The 18,083-nt window shown below is 51.7% G+C and overlaps 6 protein-coding genes across 6 annotated transcripts; 4 read left to right on the top strand and 2 right to left on the bottom strand.

Annotated features, from left to right (window-relative positions):
- Nucleotides 1-698: 698 nt before the first annotated feature.
- Nucleotides 699-2,640, top strand: COCMIDRAFT_90349 (uncharacterized protein; the record flags this gene model as incomplete). Its single annotated transcript, XM_007687920.1, has 6 exons — nucleotides 699-776; nucleotides 834-847; nucleotides 940-1,084; nucleotides 1,135-1,149; nucleotides 1,216-1,725; nucleotides 1,780-2,640. 6 exons carry the CDS (start codon nucleotides 699-701, stop codon nucleotides 2,638-2,640), a joined length of 1,623 nt encoding a protein of 540 aa, XP_007686110.1.
- Nucleotides 2,641-4,182: 1,542 nt separating this feature from the next.
- On the top strand, nucleotides 4,183-7,267 carry COCMIDRAFT_90194 (uncharacterized protein; the record flags this gene model as incomplete). The annotated part of the gene is made up of 4 exons (XM_007687919.1): nucleotides 4,183-4,278; nucleotides 4,329-6,160; nucleotides 6,215-6,532; nucleotides 6,586-7,267. The coding sequence occupies 4 exons, from the start codon at nucleotides 4,183-4,185 to the stop codon at nucleotides 7,265-7,267; spliced, it is 2,928 nt and encodes a 975-aa protein (XP_007686109.1).
- Nucleotides 7,268-10,670: 3,403 nt separating this feature from the next.
- Nucleotides 10,671-11,831, top strand: COCMIDRAFT_90237 (uncharacterized protein; the record flags this gene model as incomplete). The annotated part of the gene is made up of 1 exon (XM_007687918.1): nucleotides 10,671-11,831. One exon carries the CDS (start codon nucleotides 10,671-10,673, stop codon nucleotides 11,829-11,831), a length of 1,161 nt encoding a protein of 386 aa, XP_007686108.1.
- Nucleotides 11,832-12,102: 271 nt separating this feature from the next.
- Nucleotides 12,103-13,416, bottom strand: COCMIDRAFT_90381 (uncharacterized protein; the record flags this gene model as incomplete). Its single annotated transcript, XM_007687917.1, has 1 exon — nucleotides 12,103-13,416. The coding sequence occupies one exon, from the start codon at nucleotides 13,414-13,416 to the stop codon at nucleotides 12,103-12,105; it is 1,314 nt and encodes a 437-aa protein (XP_007686107.1).
- A 704-nt stretch (nucleotides 13,417-14,120) lies between these two features.
- COCMIDRAFT_3647 (uncharacterized protein) lies at nucleotides 14,121-15,481 on the bottom strand (the record flags this gene model as incomplete). The annotated part of the gene is made up of 3 exons (XM_007687870.1): nucleotides 14,121-14,887; nucleotides 14,953-15,128; nucleotides 15,198-15,481. 3 exons carry the CDS (start codon nucleotides 15,479-15,481, stop codon nucleotides 14,121-14,123), a joined length of 1,227 nt encoding a protein of 408 aa, XP_007686060.1.
- A 1,068-nt stretch (nucleotides 15,482-16,549) lies between these two features.
- COCMIDRAFT_90312 (uncharacterized protein) lies at nucleotides 16,550-17,740 on the top strand (the record flags this gene model as incomplete). The annotated part of the gene is made up of 1 exon (XM_007687916.1): nucleotides 16,550-17,740. One exon carries the CDS (start codon nucleotides 16,550-16,552, stop codon nucleotides 17,738-17,740), a length of 1,191 nt encoding a protein of 396 aa, XP_007686106.1.
- Nucleotides 17,741-18,083: the final 343 nt, after the last annotated feature.

Genomic DNA, 18,083 nt, shown 5'->3' with positions numbered 1-18,083 from the left:
TAGCCCAAGCAGAGGCAATCTACTTCACTTTTTCTTGTGCCAAACAAGCCGTCAACCATGATGCAAAAATGTGATGTCTTGCCATGTGGGTTTAATGCCAACAGAACAGAGGGAGAGATTAATTATTCGATGCCAGCAATGCGAACAGCTAACAAGGCATTGGCGGGTAGCATCGGACGGCTCCACTCGAGATGCTAGGGTTGTAACGCGTGCGGTGGCAGTGTACAGAGAGAGGAGCGGTCAAGCTCTCCGCTCATCTCACGACCCCGCATTGGGCTAAAGGTATGTAGCTGCAGCAGAAGCAAAAGGTAATTTTAGTAGCCCAAACAGGGTAGCAATGCTATACTTTGGCGTGGACTTTTGATTTGGTTCAGCTAAAGGTTATTACGAGGCTGATGGTGTGCAACTAAGAATAGATTGAAGCCGAGGTGGGTGATGGTTAGCCAGGTACGAGTGCAACGTCATCCGAAGCGGAAAGAAGCAGCCCTGCAACATCCCTGCTAGCTGCGTGGGCGGGGTCTTTGCCTGCATCTGCCTCAGCACAACACTGTTGTACATCAAGAGCCCACGCTCCCCGCTCCGAGGTCATTACCTGTCAATCTCAGCATCAGTCTTGTCTGTTTTTCTAGCCGGTTCTTCATCCTCTAACCAGCATTCACTGCTTGACTTTTTCTGGAAGAAGCCATCAAATAAGCATCATGTCTGACCCAATTGTCGATGCCGCGCAGAAGCACCCTGCGCCCGAGGGACTGGTGTACACATATGGCACTGCCGGGGTAGGGACCAACAGAGTTCAATCTGTTGAGATTATCAAGCTGATTGAGCGTTTCTAGTTCCGAACAAAAGCGTACGACACCCCTCAAACTGCCCAGCCGATGCTGCTCGCCGCCCACCAACACCCCGCACTCCGCGCCTCGAGAACCAAGCTGACCGTCGCAGTGATGTCCTCGACTCCGTCTTGACCCGAGTTGGTCTGATTGCAGCCCTCCGATCACGGGCACTCAAGGGAAAATGGATCGGAGTCATGATTACGGCTTCCCACAATCCACCTCAGGATAACGGTGTAAAGCTTGTTGAGCCAATGGTATGTTTCAAGTACCGGATGTGGCGGTGATGGAAACTAACTCTGTCTAGGGCAACATGCTGCAGGTATGTCTTATTTTACTGCTCGGACCCCGGCACGATCGATAGCGGGCGACCTAATAAATGACACAGGAAGATTGGGAGGTCATTAGTACCGAGATGGCAAACAAGGCCACGCCAGAAGACGTTTCCAAGTACTACCAAGAGATTGCGGAACAACACAAGATTGACCTTAGCACCCCTGCTCGCGTCGTTGTAGCTCGAGACACCAGGGCGTCAGGATCAAGGCTACTCGGATGTCTTGTCGATGGTCTGAATGGCGCCGGTGCTGAGACCAAGGACTATGGATTTTTGACCACACCCCAGTTGCACTACATGGTTCGTTGCCTCAACACACAGGGCACACCAGATGCCTATGGCGAGCCTACCGAAAAGGGCTACTATGAGAAGTTTGGCACAGCCTTCAAGGAAGCGTTGCGTGGCAAGAAGCCTGCAGGTAGCTTGACGGTCGATTGCGCCAACGGCGTTGGTGGACCCAAGCTCAACGAGCTGATCAAGCATCTGCCATCCAAGGACGAGGGCGGTCTCGAGATTTTTGTCATCAACGACAATGTCATCAAGCCCGAGAGTCTGAACGTTGACGTAAGTGGTGTCTTGCTTCAAAGTAAAGTTTTTTTTTACTGAACATGGACACAGTGCGGTGCAGACTTTGTCAAGACTAACCAGCGAGCACCTCCTTCGTCAAAAGCTGGCCCTGGGGACCGATGCTGCTCGCTTGACGGTGATGCTGACCGTGTAGTATACTACTTCAAGGACGAGAAGAATGTGTTCCGCCTGCTTGATGGCGACCGTATTGCGACTCTTGTAGCTTCGTTCCTTGGCGACACGGTGCGTCAGAGCGGACTTGCCGACAAGCTTACCATTGGAGTTGTTCAGACGGCATATGCAAACGGCGCCGCTACAAAGTATGTCGAGGAGACACTGAAGCTCAAGGTCGACTGCACGCCTACCGGCGTCAAGTACCTGCACCACGCGGCTGAAAAGCTCGACATTGGTGTCTACTTTGAGGCCAATGGCCACGGCACCGTCATCTTCTCTGCCGACACGCTCGATACGATCGCAAAGCACGAGCCTCGTAATCCTGGGGAAAAGGAGGCTCTTGATGTGCTTCGTGCATGCATCAACCTCATCAACCAGTCGGTTGGCGATGCGCTTTCGGACTTCTTGCTCGTCGAGGTTGTTCTTGCACACAAGCACTGGGGCCCGCAAGAGTGGCTGTCGACATACAGCGACCTGCCCAACCGCCTTCTCAAGGTGCAGGTGCAGGACCGAAGGATCTTCAAGACGACGGACGCAGAGCGAAAACTTACGTCACCTGAGGGCCTCCAGGCGCAGATCGACAAGGAAGTGCAAAAGGTGCGCCAAGGACGCTCTTTTGCTCGTGCCAGTGGTACCGAGGACGCAGTTCGCGTGTACGCAGAGGCCGAAACACGAGCCGAGGCGGACGATTTGGCCAGGAAGGTGCACGATCTCGTCAAGGCGGCAGGTGGCGCTTAGAAGCCGCTGCACGTGTTGCCAAGCGCTATTTGCTCGTGTGGGGGGATGTGTTTGTATGAGCAAAGCATTTGTCAAGGAGACGGGACGGATGAAGAAAGGTCGGTCAAGAGCTTCAGCATGGACGACTTGTTTGCACCGGATGTTGTGAGTCCTGGGCGAAGAAGAAAAACGAAATTATGAAGAGTGTGGGGAAGTGAGTTGGTATGGGGTTCCTTGGTTTTTAGATGACCAAAAAAAATAGGTAGCGGTAGGGATTGCTGCTAAACGAATGAATGAAGGATGATATTTGGTATGGATTAGGAAAGCAATTTAACCTTTTCTAGAAACAAACAAGCTTCGGTACCGTGGTGTAAGATTACGTGAGATGGTACTAGTTGGCAAGTTGAGCACGATGGCGATTACGAACAGGAGGAGATTCTACAAAGCGCGCCGGCTGATTGATGCAAGGGTATATTTGTGATGTAAGTACGAGTTATTGACAAGTCAGTCGTGTTCAATGTGAGCAGCTCATGTTAATGATGGGCCGGAAGAGTCGGCATGGGCAGTGGCCAATGAAGGAGGCAGCGCCACGTGCACTCGAAACCCACCCCTTGAAGCATAAAGATGGCGGTGATTGTGGTGTGGCCTGAAACACGAAACCAGGAAACCGCAGCCTTATCCGGAACAATGGTCGCCCTGTTAAATAGGAACAGCCAGCCATGGACGGTACCATGTCGGTCGGCAGTCCAAGGCCCCATTTCCGACGGATCAAGGACGGATCAAGCATGGCGACCGACTGTGCCGCAGCCGAGTGGCGGTGCAGGGTTACGATGGCTTCTTCCACTTCTCCAGTTCTAAGGAGTTCCCCTACGGTTCGTCGGCAAAGAGGGAAAAGACGAGTGCGGGCATGAGCACAAGAGAAGGCGACTCCGGACGATCACTTCTGCTAATGAACGGGCGGCTCCCCTTCTCCAAGGCGCTTGCCATGGCATGCAAGCGAAAGACCAGGGCCTGGAAGCCAAAAATAAAAAGACAGCCGCAAGCCTTGCCTTGGCCTGCCGCGTACCCTTTTTCCCTTTTCCTCGTCGGCGTCAAACGGCGGCGCTGGGCCAACGAATGGGCGGACGTGCCTGGACATGTGACAGGGATCCGCCCGCGAAGGGGGGGAGGGAGGGGGCTAATCGTCATCCCGGGGCCAACAGGCACTTCGCCGCCGATCGCAACATTTTGCTGTACCACCTTGCGACTCTGCAACTACACACGACTCTCTCTCTCTCTCTCTCTCTTTCTCTTCTCTCTCTTTTTACCGTCCCTATCGTTTATACTGCTGCTCCTTTGCGTAATTTGAATATTCCAATCACAGCAGATCCTGCGTCTACAATCACCTCATTTGTAGTCTGCTAATCGGCTGCTTCTACGAGGTGACCATCTACCAGCGACATGCACTGAGCAGTCTCCTACCTGACAATCTCCCCTCGTCATCGTTCCAGTATATAGTACGCCCGCACATGTTCGACTAAACACCTCTCGCTACATACCGTTACATCAACTCACACATTCGTTATGGCTTCCATACCCCGTAGTACGCTGCTCTGGCGGGACCTGAGCGTGGAACAGAAGTTCGAGCAATTGATGCAGAATAATCCACTCGGTGCCCAAGTACGTCACATGCTCCCTCTTCCCCGCCAGAGGTCCCCTGACAACTCCAGGTATCACAAGACTCGGTTCTCGTCGCTATAGGCACCTCCTTTGGCATAACCGCCGCCCTTTTCGTCGCCTTTTTAATTCTACGACCCTTTAATACCATTGTTTACGCACCCCGCCTCCGTCACACAGATGAAAAGCACCGGCCCCCACCGTTAGATAAGAGCCTCTTCGCCTGGTACAAGCCAGTCTTCAAAACAAACGAACCCGAATACGTCGACAAGATCGGTCTGGATGCGACGCTATTTCTGCGCTTTGCCCGCATGTGCAGGAACATGTTTGTTGTACTCGCCATCCTGGGCTGCGCAATCATCGTCCCCGTCAATGTCGCCAGCTCGGTGCCAACTCAAAAAAAGGTCCAAGGTAACATCAGTTCCAGGATCATCTTTCTCATGACGCCAAGAGACTTGGCTGGTCAAGTCTTCTGGGCTTTTGTCGTCTTTGCCTATATTCTGGACATCACAGTGTGTGCGTTTTTGTGGTGGACATACCGCGCAGTGCACCGTCTGCGACGCCAATATCTTGAAAGTCCAGACTACCAAAACAGTCTCCATTCCCGGACGTTGATGATTACCGACATTAGCCGTAGCTTTCGCAGCGACCAAGGTATCATTGAGATTGTGGATACGCTCAAGACTACCCCCGACGTGCCCCGCGTATCCATTGGACGAAACGTAAAGGATGTTCCCGATCTGATTGAGGAGCATGAGGAGGCGGTTGTGGAACTTGAGAATGTTCTGGCAAAGTACCTAAAGAACCCAGCTCAGCTACCGGCCGAGCGACCCATGTGCACTCCACATAAGAAGGACCCAGAATTCATGGGCAAGAAACAAAAGGTGGATGCCATCGACTACCTCACAGCTCGCATCCAACGACTCGAGGCTCAGATCAAAGAAGTTCGGGAGACGATTGATAAGCGCGATGCTCTTCCATATGGTTTCGCCAGTTACGAAAACATCACTTCGGCTCATACTGTAGCATTCAATGCCCGCAGCAAGCATGTCAAAGGAACCACCGTCCGCCTTGCACCCAAGCCAAAGGATATTATCTGGAAAAATCTGACTCTGGATCCAAAGACGAGGCGGTGGAGGAAGATGGTAAACAATTTCTGGATTACGCTCCTGACACTGCTATACTTTATTCCCAACGCCCTCATTGCCGTCTTCTTGTCAAAGCTCTCCAACTTGGGTTTTGTTTGGCCGACTTTCCAGGTCGAGCTGGCCCGACACGCCGACTTTTGGGCCGTGGTACAAGGTCTTGCTGCACCGGCTCTAACGTCTCTCTTCTACTACTTTCTGCCCATCATCTTCCGCCGCCTCTCCATCAAGTCCGGAGACCAAACCAAAACAAGTCGTGAACGCCACGTCACTGCCCAATTATACGCCTTCTTTGTCTTCAACAACCTCTTCGTCTTTTCACTCTTCAGCGCCGTCTTTGGCATGATTGTCATGATTGTCAATCTCGCAACCAAGCAAAACGTGCCATTTATGGATATTCTGCGCTCCATTGCCTTTTTCGACACCGTGATGCGCACGCTCTGCGAAGTCTCGCCTTTTTGGGTCACGTGGCTTGTGCAGCGTAACTTGGGTGCAGCCATTGACCTGGCGCAGGCTGTGAACTTGGCTTGGGGCAGTTTCTCGCGCAAGTTTTTGAATCCTACTCCAAGAGATTTGATTAACCGGACTGCGCCACCGCCGTTTGATTATGCCAGTTACTACAACTATTTCCTGTTTTACTCGACGGTCGCTTTCTGCTTTGCGCCCTTGCAACCTGTCACGCTCGTTATTGTTGCAATCTACTTTTCGCTGGACAGCTGGATGAAGAAGTATCTTCTCATGTAAGTGCATTTCATTTTTTTTTATTAATTTGAGTACCGACTGATGATATATAGGTACGTTTTCTGTACAAAGAACGAGTCCGGAGGTGCATTTTGGCGTGTTCTCTTCAACCGCATGCTCGTCGGCATCTTCCTCTCCAACTGTATCGTCGCACTTTTGGTTACTGCTCGTGGAGCCAACTTCAAATGGCACATGCTCGCAGCTTTGGCTCCCCTTCCTATAGGGTTGATTGCGTTCAAGTTTTACTGCAAAAACACCTTTGATAACTCGCTCAAGTACTACACTCAGGGTGAAAGTAAGAAGGGCGTTGAAGCACCTACGCCGATTGACAAGGAATCGAGGAAGAGGGATCGTGTTGCTGTGAGGTTCGGGTATGTTGCTCTTGTTGCTTGCAGACTTGCAATCTATACTAACACTAAACCAGCCATCCGGCTCTGTACCAGAAACTCACCGTCCCCATGGTCAACGAAAAGTCAAAACACCTACTCGCTGAAATCTACCGCGGCCGTCTAGACGGCGACATTGGCGACACAGCCGCCTTTAGCGACGTCTACACCATGAAACGCATGTCCAAGGAAAACCCGGGAAAAATGGCCTCCGGCGCCCCCGCCCCAGCCCCCTTCGAATTCGTCTCAGAATCCAACATGGACTTTGAAAACTACAAAAACCGCCCGGAATTCAGCGACGAGCACGGCGGCGAGGGATCCGTCTACGGCGGCGAATCCAGCACGCACCGTCCCGACACCCCGAATTCCCACTTTGGCGGCGGCGGCGCTGATCGCGGCCGCTCCCGTTCCCGCGACTCAGAACGCACTTTTGGCGGTGCTGATGAGACAGGTGTCTCGTACCCCGCAGGTTACCACCAAACCCCCTCTGCACTTCGCGAATACAGCCCGAGTCCTGACCGCGGGCTAGGCATGCGCAGATTAGATAGTACGGAGAGTCCGTATGAAGTTCCAGATGATGAGGGTAAGAGGAATTTGGTGGATAGTGCTGCGCCTATGGGGGCGGTTAGAGCGCCTGTACTGCAGCAGCAACGGCAGCAGTATACGCCGTATAGTCCTAGTAGGGATGGAGCTGGGCAGCCGGATTATTTTAGTAGGTAACGGAGTGGAGGGGGGATCTTTTTTTATAATGATTATAGGCATAGCGGGTTATGGTGTTTTTTTGGGACCATGTTCTTTTTCTTATGTGTGAAGATGGGGAAAAATTGGGGGGGGAGGGGTTGAAATTAATTATTTCGACCCCTTTTGCTTTGTGAAAGAAGAAGAAGAAGAAGAAGAAGAAGAATAAGATTTGTGGGGGATATCACTGAAATATTTTATCCCAATCGAGAAAATCAATCACGCGTTTCGAAAGAGAGAAAAAAAAACATCTCGTCTGTTCCGAGTACTTACGCAACCAAGTAACACTACTAATTCCCAACGAGCCAGTTCATTCCTTTGCCCCCTCTCTGTCTATATCTAGCATTCGATATATCACTACCTGTATATTCTCTTTTTCTTTTTCTTTTTCCCCACATCATTGATTCCATTCCATTCCTATCTTTTTTTTTCTTTCTTATTTTTCTTATCGCAACAAAAAACAAAATCAAGCGAAATGGAAATGCTCGAGATATCTTATCATGTTCCAAATTTATAGTCGGATGCAATGTGTTCTTACTCTCTTGCTCTCCCACTCCCTTCACCTTCATCTTTTTTTCCTGTCAGGGTGAGAGAGAGAGAGAGAGACTGACGGATAGGTGAAAGGGACATTTACGTTGCTGGAGTTGTAAATCGGTGCGTCAATGGGAAGGGGAGTTTTTTCTTTCTTTCTTTCGTGGACTCATAATGTCCCTCTTTTTTGGGGGGGAGAGTGTAGTGAGGAGGTGTGATGGAGATACCACAGTAGTGAATTCTATCGTGGTAAGTAATCGCTGTTTTACTAAAAAGAAAATAACGGTTCGGGGAATGCGAGTGAGTGTGTAGATTTCGAGACTTGGCTGTGTCTACTTAGGTTGCTAAGTACAGGAGGTGTTGAATCGAGTATCTCTGTAATTTCTTTTTGTTACGAAGGAAGGGTGGGTTGGGGGATTGTAGGAGTGGGACAGGGAAGAGAGGACTTAGGAGGTGGTGGGATGAGGAAGAGAGGGTGTATCCAAAGGGGGGGGGGTTGAGAGAAAGGGAAATGGGGAAATGGGTGGTTGTAGGGATTCTCAAGCTTGGGTTGTTGGGGAGGTGATGGGTGAGTAAGGATGGGAAAAGTAGCAAGGTATAGCGAGGGGAAAGTATTCCTTTTTCTTTTAGAGAAAAGAAGAGAAGGGTGAGGGGTTTGGGGGGTAACAGTGTAAAAGTCGGGCACTGGAACAGTGCAGTTATCCGCAACGACTGCTTGTGGGATTGGATTACCCCGTAGCGATGGCGCTATGGTTTTTTTTTTCGAGAAGTTGCATAATACAAACGCTGTTGAGGATTTGAAGGATTGAAACTGTGCATGGGTTGTATGGGGCTCTCGTGGCAGCGACTTGATCGCTTGAATCTTGTGCGTTGATACATGCTAGTTATGCAATGCATTTGTGTAGCATGTGTACCTGTTTGTCTTACGAGTCCGTCTTGCATATTCACTAGATATCCCTTGTCTCTGTACAAACGAAATCGATGGCTATCACTTTTTTTTGCCTAGTCTTGTAGCTGCTGGGAACGGTCGCAGTGATGCTTGGAGACCAGACACCCGAGAATAGAAGGCAGTTGTGGGCTCTGTGTGAGTCTAGATTGTGGTCTGTAAAGGCCATGAGAGACGGATGTTGTTTTTCCCCTAGGAGTCGTGTGCTTGAATTATATTATAGGAGCGAAGGATCCACGTGGAGGGTTTGGAACCGGGGTTCTCAGGTATTTGTAACGCGCCTGGTGTATGACTTTACGAGTAGGGCCGAGCCATGTCCGGCCGTCTTTCTGTTTGACAAGCTATTTGGGGTCTTGGATTGCCTATACAGTATATGCAACCTCGGCGTGTTTCGCGGAAAATTGTCTAGATTCAATGTTTCGTTAAGCTGTTGTTATTTGCAGGTTAGTGAGTAAAAGTCAGATGGGGATATGCATGGTACCTAGTCACGTGCCAGGAAACCGGCAAAGCGTTGAGACGGAATAGCACGTGACCATAGATACAAGTACGTCACCGGATGCGCAGCAATGGCAAGAACAAAACTCGCGATGAGCGTTGTGCCAGCAACTGTCCAAGGTAGACGTCTCGACTACAACAACCCCGTACTTGCTCCTGCCCAGACGTCGCATGGCTTCTCAGGTCAAACCGACTGTGTGGAGAGTTTCGCAACCGCACTTGGCCTCAGGCAATCAGCAAGCGTACCCAGCAAGTCTGTTTGGTCCCTGAGTAGGTGCCAGGACAGGATGCGACAAAATTAGCGAGCCGCTGTCATGATCGCCACCCTCTGCAACGTTTCCGGCTTTTTCTCAATGCCAACCAGTATTTTCGCTCTTGGCTCTTGGGCTGCCGAGCCACAGCCTGGCAGAGTGGAAGTCTGGGAGCCTGGGAGCCTGCAGATTCTCAGCCTCTGCTAGGAGTTGTTGTCTCAGAACCCCGCCGCGAAACAGCCAGCGAACTTTGATAGGCAAAATGTGTACTGGCAAAGTACCTTGACCTGGATGATTTCCATACGAGGGTCTGGAGAAAGGCCGAGAGTGTCTGGCGTCTCAGCCAATGGCCATGGACGAGAGAGCGATGATGCGGTTCGCAGATGGGAGCCCCACCAAACCTTGTCGGGTCCCTGGCACACGTACTCGCACTCGCTTGCCAAGGGCAGTGCCATGATCCGGATGTCATCTCTCCCGCAGCCAAAAGAAAAGTCGCCCAGTGCAAGCAGCGCAACGTCCATGGCTGAGTTTTTCGTCTTCAGCACTGCCGGGGCCACGCTGGATTCTTGTGGCGGATGCTAACGGGCGCTACGTCGACTAAGGTGCTGATTGATTTCAGCACTTGGCCCCCACTTGCATACTACAGTAAGCTGAGGGACGCCGGCCCAAAATTAGATTGGTCCACTGCGGGGACCAGCCGCCCTACGAGCACATGGCTTTGGGAGCGCTGGCTTGGGCTCACCGTGTTTCGACAAAAGTCAGTGTGGCATACAAAGCGATCCTCTGCTGGCTTGGACGCGACACGACAGGACCAGAGTACAGCGAAGACAGACCTTGACTGACATCACGCCGATCACGTGCATGACGTGTTTCGCCTCGCAGATCTTGGGCTGTGTGTGTGTGTGAGAGAGAGAGAGAGAGATTACTACTACGCCGCTAGCTCACTGTCGCCTACTTCCACAAGCAAGCATACCGTCCGTCAGCAGGAAGCTTATTATCCACCATCTGGCCCCCCTCGCCAGGCGTCCATCCTCCTCGCTCGAGTCGCATCAGCCGGCTCTTTTGCAGACCACACCCCCTCACCCACCCACCCACACACACTCACACACACTCTCTCTCTCACACGCACACTTTTCAGAGTGTCAGACGCTGATACCCGACAATGAATATGATGCGCAAGAAGACGTCGTATGTCAACATTACGCCCATTCCCTCCTTCATACCGCGTCAGCTCGCCATCGACTTCCTCCACAACCATGGCGAGATCATCGAGCTGAACCCGCTCGTCACTGGCCATGAGCCCATCAAAGCACCGCGTGATGCGCCCGCTGACGAGTTCTACTCGACCTGGTACGAGATCTCGGAGCGCATCCAGTACATACCCGGCATTGGCAAAATGGGCAGTGGCTCAATCAAGTTCCGCGGCGTTTTCCACGACCTCCCCTTTGGCCTCCAAACACACACCTATGCGCCTGCAAACGTGGACCTGCGCAACAAATGGCAGATTTGCGGAAATCAGCCCGGCGAACCACCCGAGCCAAAGGAACTAGGCTCTGCTGCCCCACCAGAGGGCTTGTACATTAGGGAAGATGTCGAGATCAAGTGCAATGTCGCCATGATGAGTTTTGTAAAGAAGGAGATGCAGGCTGCGGCAAAGATCATGGTAGATCGGTTGGTGAAGAAGGCCGAATTGCTCGACTCGGGTGCGCTTCACGCCCTGATGGAAAACGGCCGACTAAAGACCGTCAACCCAGCGGATCGTTCAACCCACGACTACAGGTCACCGCGTTCATCGCCATCACAAATATACTCGGCACCTCTGTCGCCCCGCCAGTCGCCAAATTTCCCTCACCGCCAAAGCCTAAGCTATGCGCAGCCCGACAACCAACACCCTCCTCCCATCCCGCCAAAGGAACTCCTTGGCCAGAACAATGTAGTCATGGAACTGCCAGGCGATTTCTACCATCCCAACCCTCCTGTATCCCAAACACCAATTAATGACAAACGTGCCTCTTACGCTTCTGAACCCTCGCAAGCCTCTCCTCAATTCCAAGACGCCCGCTGGTCCACAACGTCCCATAGCACAATATCCTCGCGACCCAGCTCTTATGCTACTTCAGACGGTATGCGGTCCCCCGGACTCGAGGGCAAAGCATTCGCGTCCGAGTTGCCGACCATGGAAGAGACTAGGGAAGAACACGAGTCAAGGCAGAAGAGGGATAGCTTTCAGAAGGGGCAGCAGCCCCACTATGCATACAACCCTCAGGATTTTGCAAGGACGCAACATCAATACGCACAGGGACCACCATACCCCGGTTACTAATGACTTTGTCGTTTCTTGGGGTGTCTGGATAGATGGGTGGGAAAAGTACCATCGGCAAATGAGAAATGGTTAGTTTTTTTTGGGGTGTTTTGGGGGAGGGGGGCGTTGGAATATATACACTCAAAGACGCGCTCACGACCAGGTTTTAACGATGGCACAGATTGGGCTTTTTTTTTGAGATATCCCCCTCTTTTTCTTTTCCAGCAAACGTAAACGTAATGATATTTTCTTATAATGAAAGAATTTTGACAAAAAAAAACATTACTCTTTTCTACGTACCAGCAGCGCCACCAACAGCAACAGCAACAACAACATCCAACGCGCGCCTCCCCTCATCCTTCCTCACCTCGACCCACCCTTCCTCCTCAACCCTCACAATCTTTCCATCGACACAAATCCTCCTCCATGTCGCATCCTCCTCTAGGCCTTGAAACCGAATGCGCAGGCCATGAATACTCTCATACCTCACCCCGGCCTCGCGGACGTGCTTGCCCCCTTGATACGCCAACCCCATGATGCGCATGGCCTCGTCTGCACTCTTCGGGCCGAAATGCACAAGGCGCAGACTCGCATCCAGAGGCGCCGAGGCCGGAGAGATGCAAAACGGGCGCTCGAGATGCGAGACTAGGGTTGCCAGGACGTACATGTGCTCTGTTGTCTGCATCTCTATCCAGGTTTGCTCGCCATTCGGTGATGATGATAATGGGGGGAGAAGTGAAATATGTGCTTTGTAGGCGTGTGGCGGACCGCCGTCAGAGGGATACAAGGCTTCCTTTGCGGCCATTTGGAAGCGCTGCACGCCGTATTGTCGGTAGTGTGCTGTGTCGCTGTCTGCGACGAGGGAGGCGTGCATGCCCCAGCTTGCTACGACAGCGCCGTGGAGGACGCCTTCTCCCTTTTCATTTTGCGGTAAGGGTTCTTCGGCGCGGGCTTCGTCGACGAGGAGGCGGGCGCCTGGGGAGAAGGTGGCTGTGAAGGTGGGGAGGGGTTTCGATTCTGGGGATGCGAGGGCGGCGAGGCCCCAGGTTGAGGGTTCGCTGCCCGTGTTGATGGAGTGGTAGAGGGCGTTTGCGGTGCCGAGGGGGAGGAGGACGACTTGGGGGGAGATGTAGGTGGTGTGGTGAGGAGGAGAGACCAGGCCGTTTACTAAATCAACGATGCCGCCGTCGCCCGAGAGGAGGATGATGCGGAGGGGAGTTCCGCTGTTTGCGGTGGGAAAGAAAATGGTCCTTGTATAATCGGAGATGCTGGTTGCTGACGTCGTTGTGTGGACTTTGATCTTGGATACCGCATCTTCGCCGTTGATGGCGGTTAGAATTGGCTTGACCACGGTGTTGAAGAAGTTCTCTGCCTGACGGGCACCAGACCCTACGGAGATGATAACGTGGGTTTCGCGTTGGGTGAGTGGTGTGTCTGTATTTGGCGAGTCGAGAGCTTGTTTGGTGATGTCGAGGAGCAGGGGTGGTTTGTTGGCATCTTCATTTTCTTGTAGAGTGACGGTGGCTTGGGATGTTCCATCTGCAGTTGGTAGATTAACGACAATCTTCCTAGGCTGTGGCGCCTCCGCCTCATTGACCGTTGCCATGGCTGGGGTGTTAATGGAGGGGTTGACTGAGGGGTGGGGAGCTATAAGATGATATCATCGCGGGGTTGCTTGTTAATCAAATCCAGTGCCGGCTATAACGACATGATAAACGTAATTGCGACATTCTGCTCGCAGGGTGAGTCTCATATCTTTACTGCTGCAAGCTTTTAGCTGCATGAAGAAATAGAATCTGTATCGCTCCAAACTCTACTGCTACTTGCTCTCCCGCTCTGTACCCAGATGGCAGGGGTCTCCATGTTACGTTAGCGCGATTCTCCCGTCACACCTACATATCCTTGCTACACAGAACTAGTAGTACAGTCAGATTAAGTGATCTTGGCAGGTCAAATGCAGATCTAAGCACCTTCTTCCATACAAGAGTTGTAGGTGAGCTTATAATGCACCCCCATTCAGCTCTGTTGCGGAACATCAGATCTCTCTCAGTCTGTAGATATATCCCGTCCCGTAGCGTCAACGTAGTCTAAGTCTATGTATGGCGATGTCAGTCTGGTGTGAACAGCCTGAAATAAGTTTTCAGCAGTTGGAAATGGATCATTGCAAGTGTATCAAGATGTGTAATTACGATATCATTAAACCATCATCTATCGCGTTGCGTTGTCTCTCGTATAAGAGTGCTTGGGGTCTTACAGTCCCAACTTGAATATGTACATACATTCTAATCGGATTACAAATATATATCGTGTCTAGGAAGTGACCTTGGAGCCGACCTTGAAACCTCCCTTGGGGAATGGCACAATGTTTTGCTCAGTGGTGTGCTTTACTCTGGCGAATGTGATGGTCTTGTTCTCCTGGTCGAAGATTGTGTAAACTGCACGCATAAATGGGTCTCCAAATATGCTAATGGACTCTTCGCGAGGGTGCATGAAGATGCCACATGTGCCATCAGCAAACAGAGTGACAATTTCGTGCAGCGGAACGTCAATCTTGCCACTAGCGCCGAATTCGACCGAGATGTAGCCCTTGGAATGGTTGGGGTCCCGGTTTATGCAGTCGACAGGGACCACCTGTTTTCCAGGTGGGGCCGAGTCGGTGATGCCAAATGCGTAGGAGACAGCGCCGAAGATGGTCTTAGTCACGTACCAGCTTGCAACGCCCGTGTCGATCAAGACGGGGACACCAACACCACTTTCTCCAAAGGTTTGTGAAGTGCGATTGCCGCCGTCAAGTACAACCTCCAGTGCAGTGACGTTCACATTGTTAGTTTGACCGCTGGAGAGTACAAATGAGAATGGATCTACCATGTCCAGCGTGATCATGTCGCCGCCGACCTTTGCCTTGTCGTAGGCGCCACCAATGATCATCTGGGCATTGGTGACGTTGAATTCATCCGGCCCAAGGTAGAAGCTTGTTGCCATGGTGTCAATTAGTGAGGCGTTCTTCAGCTGTGGTAGCAGGTATGGTCCCTTGTCCATGCATTCAGGTCCCTGCCCTCCACATTCAAGAGACAAGCCTAGATGTTGCAATCAAAGCATTAGACTACAGTCATGCACAAAGAAGGCAGGTGTCTTGACATACCCAGAATAGTGCCAATTGGTTTTGGAACTCGTCCGAGGAATGGATACTGGGACGTGTACCCGAAATACATCTTGGGCAGGGTGACGCCGCCCAGGACCAAGGTGTCATTGAGGTAATCGCCAGTTCCAGATGCGTAGAGAGCATCGAAGAACCCAGGCCCTTCATAATGGCAAGTTCTGGGGGATGTACAATTAGCGCTTGCAAATAGGAAGAGAGAAAAAAAGGAGTCAAAGATTGTGACTTACGAAGAGGTCAAGTTGTCAAAAGTGCCATAAGTACTGCATGCCGTTGCATCTAGGACACATTCTTGGTTGCGTGGGTCAAGAAAGGAGTATCGTGGGCTGCCAGTATCGACTTTGAGCCATTCCTTCTGCGGAGGCGTGCCGACGTGGAATTCAGCGTAGTATGCGGCGAGATCCGCGTCTCGGATCATGGGCACGGCGATGGTGCCTGGGGGAAGCTCGGCGGAGAGGGCGGGGAGTGCAAGTGCGGCGAGAAGCGCCCGCGAGACTATCTTGGAATCAGGCATGGTTGTCGACTGTGAGAGCAGGATTGTGCAGATGCAAACTGGAAAAGGAAAGACGGAATCATGGCAGGTCTTTATGTAAGTAGATGCCTGTCTCTTGGCTGACGGTCCCCAGGCACTCCTGAGGGTGGGTGGGTTGTGGACTGTGATCCCCAGAGCGTATGCACTGCCAAGAGAGTGGCCAAAGCTTGTATTTGGCTACGTACTGAGTCGCACCGTGCCGGGAACATACCCAGCACTAGCAATACGAGTACGATGGCGTCGAGTTTGGCATCGTGTACTTGCTTATTTGGCACAGACCATTGCACGCTGCGTTTGCAGTTGTGTCTCTTGACCGTGTGTGGGTTTGCGGGCATGCCGGTTTTTGGAGAAGGATATAGATGGGATTGCGGAGATGAATGTTTCATGGGGACCAAAGTGGACACTGCATTATGTAAACACGAGCTCCTTCCTATCCCAGGCCCATCCATGGACGTGTGCGTGCACTTGTTATCGCAACCCGCTAGCCGAGCAATCCCCGGCCAAAGTCGTCCGCCATTTTCACCGCATACACTTGATTGGCGGCTTCTTCTTTCCTGGCCGACTTTCCTTCCAATACACCGTCGTGATCGGCACACAATTTCCCACGTCGAGCCAAGGTCTTACTTTTTATAGACTACCAGGATGGGAAATGCATACATCGCTTTTGCTATTTCGGCCAACCTCCCCTGTGCACTCATCGTCTCTGCTTCTCCATACGACCCTGTTGACATCATCCCATGCAGCTTATACGGAAGTAACGCTAAGGTTGTAGAGCGCCTGCACTCTAAATCACTCTTACCTTGGGCCAATCAACACTTGGCTCCAAGGGCACAGTGTCTGCAATGTGCCCCGGGCAGAGGCATCCGTTGTTACCATGTCAGATTGTCGGCATTGCATCTGCTACATAGTATGCTAACGTGAGGTCAGCTCGACAGACTGATAAATGCCCCTATAGATTCAAGTTTATTCGGCATTACTTGGCTACACAGCACTTGCCGCGCCACACCATCATTTCTCCCCCATCTTCTCTCTACCATTCACACAGACACAATGCCACATTCGTCAACTGTGACAGGCAAGCTCGCACTCGCCATGCTCGCGTCTTCTGCCTGCGCCCTTGTAGCAGAACCTCGAGGTGCTGCCTACAGTGTCGACGCCGTAGCAGCCGCTCCGCCATCATTTGATTTCGAGGCCGAGTTTCGAAGAATTCGCTCAAGGCATCCTGCTGTGGAAAACGTCGACAAGAGACAGGCCCATGTTGCAGGCCAACAGCAGGGATCCGTCACGGTTGTGCCCAACGATCCTGGCGTCACCTACCTTACCCCTACCATTATTGGAAACCAGACTTTCAACCTGATTTATGATACTGGTTCCGCCGACTTGTGGGTGTTTGGAAACGAGACATCCAATATACAAGGTCCGGGCAAAACCTACTACTTCCCATCGTCGTCAGCACAACTGTTGCCCAACTACAATTGGACCATCACCTACTCAGGCGGCTCCTCGGCCAATGGCGTCGTTTACACGGATGTGGTCAAGGCTGGCCCGGTTGTGGCCGAGAAGCAAGCTGTCGAGGTAGCAACCTATGTCCCCTCCGATATTGACTCGGATGGTATCATGGGTCTTTCGTTCGGCATCATCAACCAGGTAAAGCCTGTGCAGCAAGCTACTTTCTTTGAAACTGTGGCACCGACATTGAAGAAGAAAGTCTTTGCGGCAAACTTGAGGCCCGAGGGTAATGGCTCTTGGGACTTTGGATATCTCGACAAATCCAAATACAATGGCGACATCACATATACGCCCGTCGTCGGCAACATGAAGCATTGGACTATAGCGGTTGGAGAGTACGGCGCGGGCAACAAAACCTTTGGAACAGCCACTATCGGTAATACCACTGTGGACTCTGGCTCCCCGCTCATCTACCTCCCCGACCAGGTCGTCGCCGACTACTACAGCCAGGTTCCAGACTACGAGTTGACACTTGGCGGTGACAACGCCTTCCCATGCAACGCCACGCTGCCAGACTTCACCTTCAAGATCGAAGACCAGACATTTTCGGTTCCTGGTCAATACCTCAACTTCGGTGTGAGTGACCCGTCCCGGATGAGGTGTTCGGGTGTCATCGTTGGAAAGAGGACCTTGCGCAATTCTCTTTTCGGCTCCATTTGGATGAAGAACTTTTATGTGGTTCACAGCATGGAAGAGAGCATTCCGAAACTCGGCCTTGCGCCCCAAGCCTAGACGGATTGGAAATGTCGCACACGATATTTGTATTGTATACTGGATGTTTTTTTTTCTGAAGGTTCACGTGAGATGTCAACATGTAAATACGTAGTATGTAGACTTACTAGTTTAATGACAGGTGATTTGTCCAGTTAGCTCAAAACAAGCTAATGAGCTAAGAAAAGTTATCCAAATTTGAGCACAGGTGTAATACTCTTGTATCCATACCCTGCCCCTGCTTTAGTGCAACCCGCAGGTGGGCGGCTTTGATCCTGGGGGCGGCGCAGCAGCGAGGGTTACGTCATCACTTGGCAACGGGCACCAGGAAAGAAGCCTAGAGTGAAAGGCGGGCAGGCTCAGC

This window comes from Bipolaris oryzae (genome assembly GCF_000523455.1).
Source record: "Bipolaris oryzae ATCC 44560 unplaced genomic scaffold scaffold_35, whole genome shotgun sequence".
Classification (NCBI taxonomy): Eukaryota; Fungi; Ascomycota; class Dothideomycetes; order Pleosporales; family Pleosporaceae; genus Bipolaris; species Bipolaris oryzae.
The sequence above is the reverse complement of the archived record's forward strand: the minus strand, read 5'-3'. Positions and strand labels throughout refer to the sequence as shown.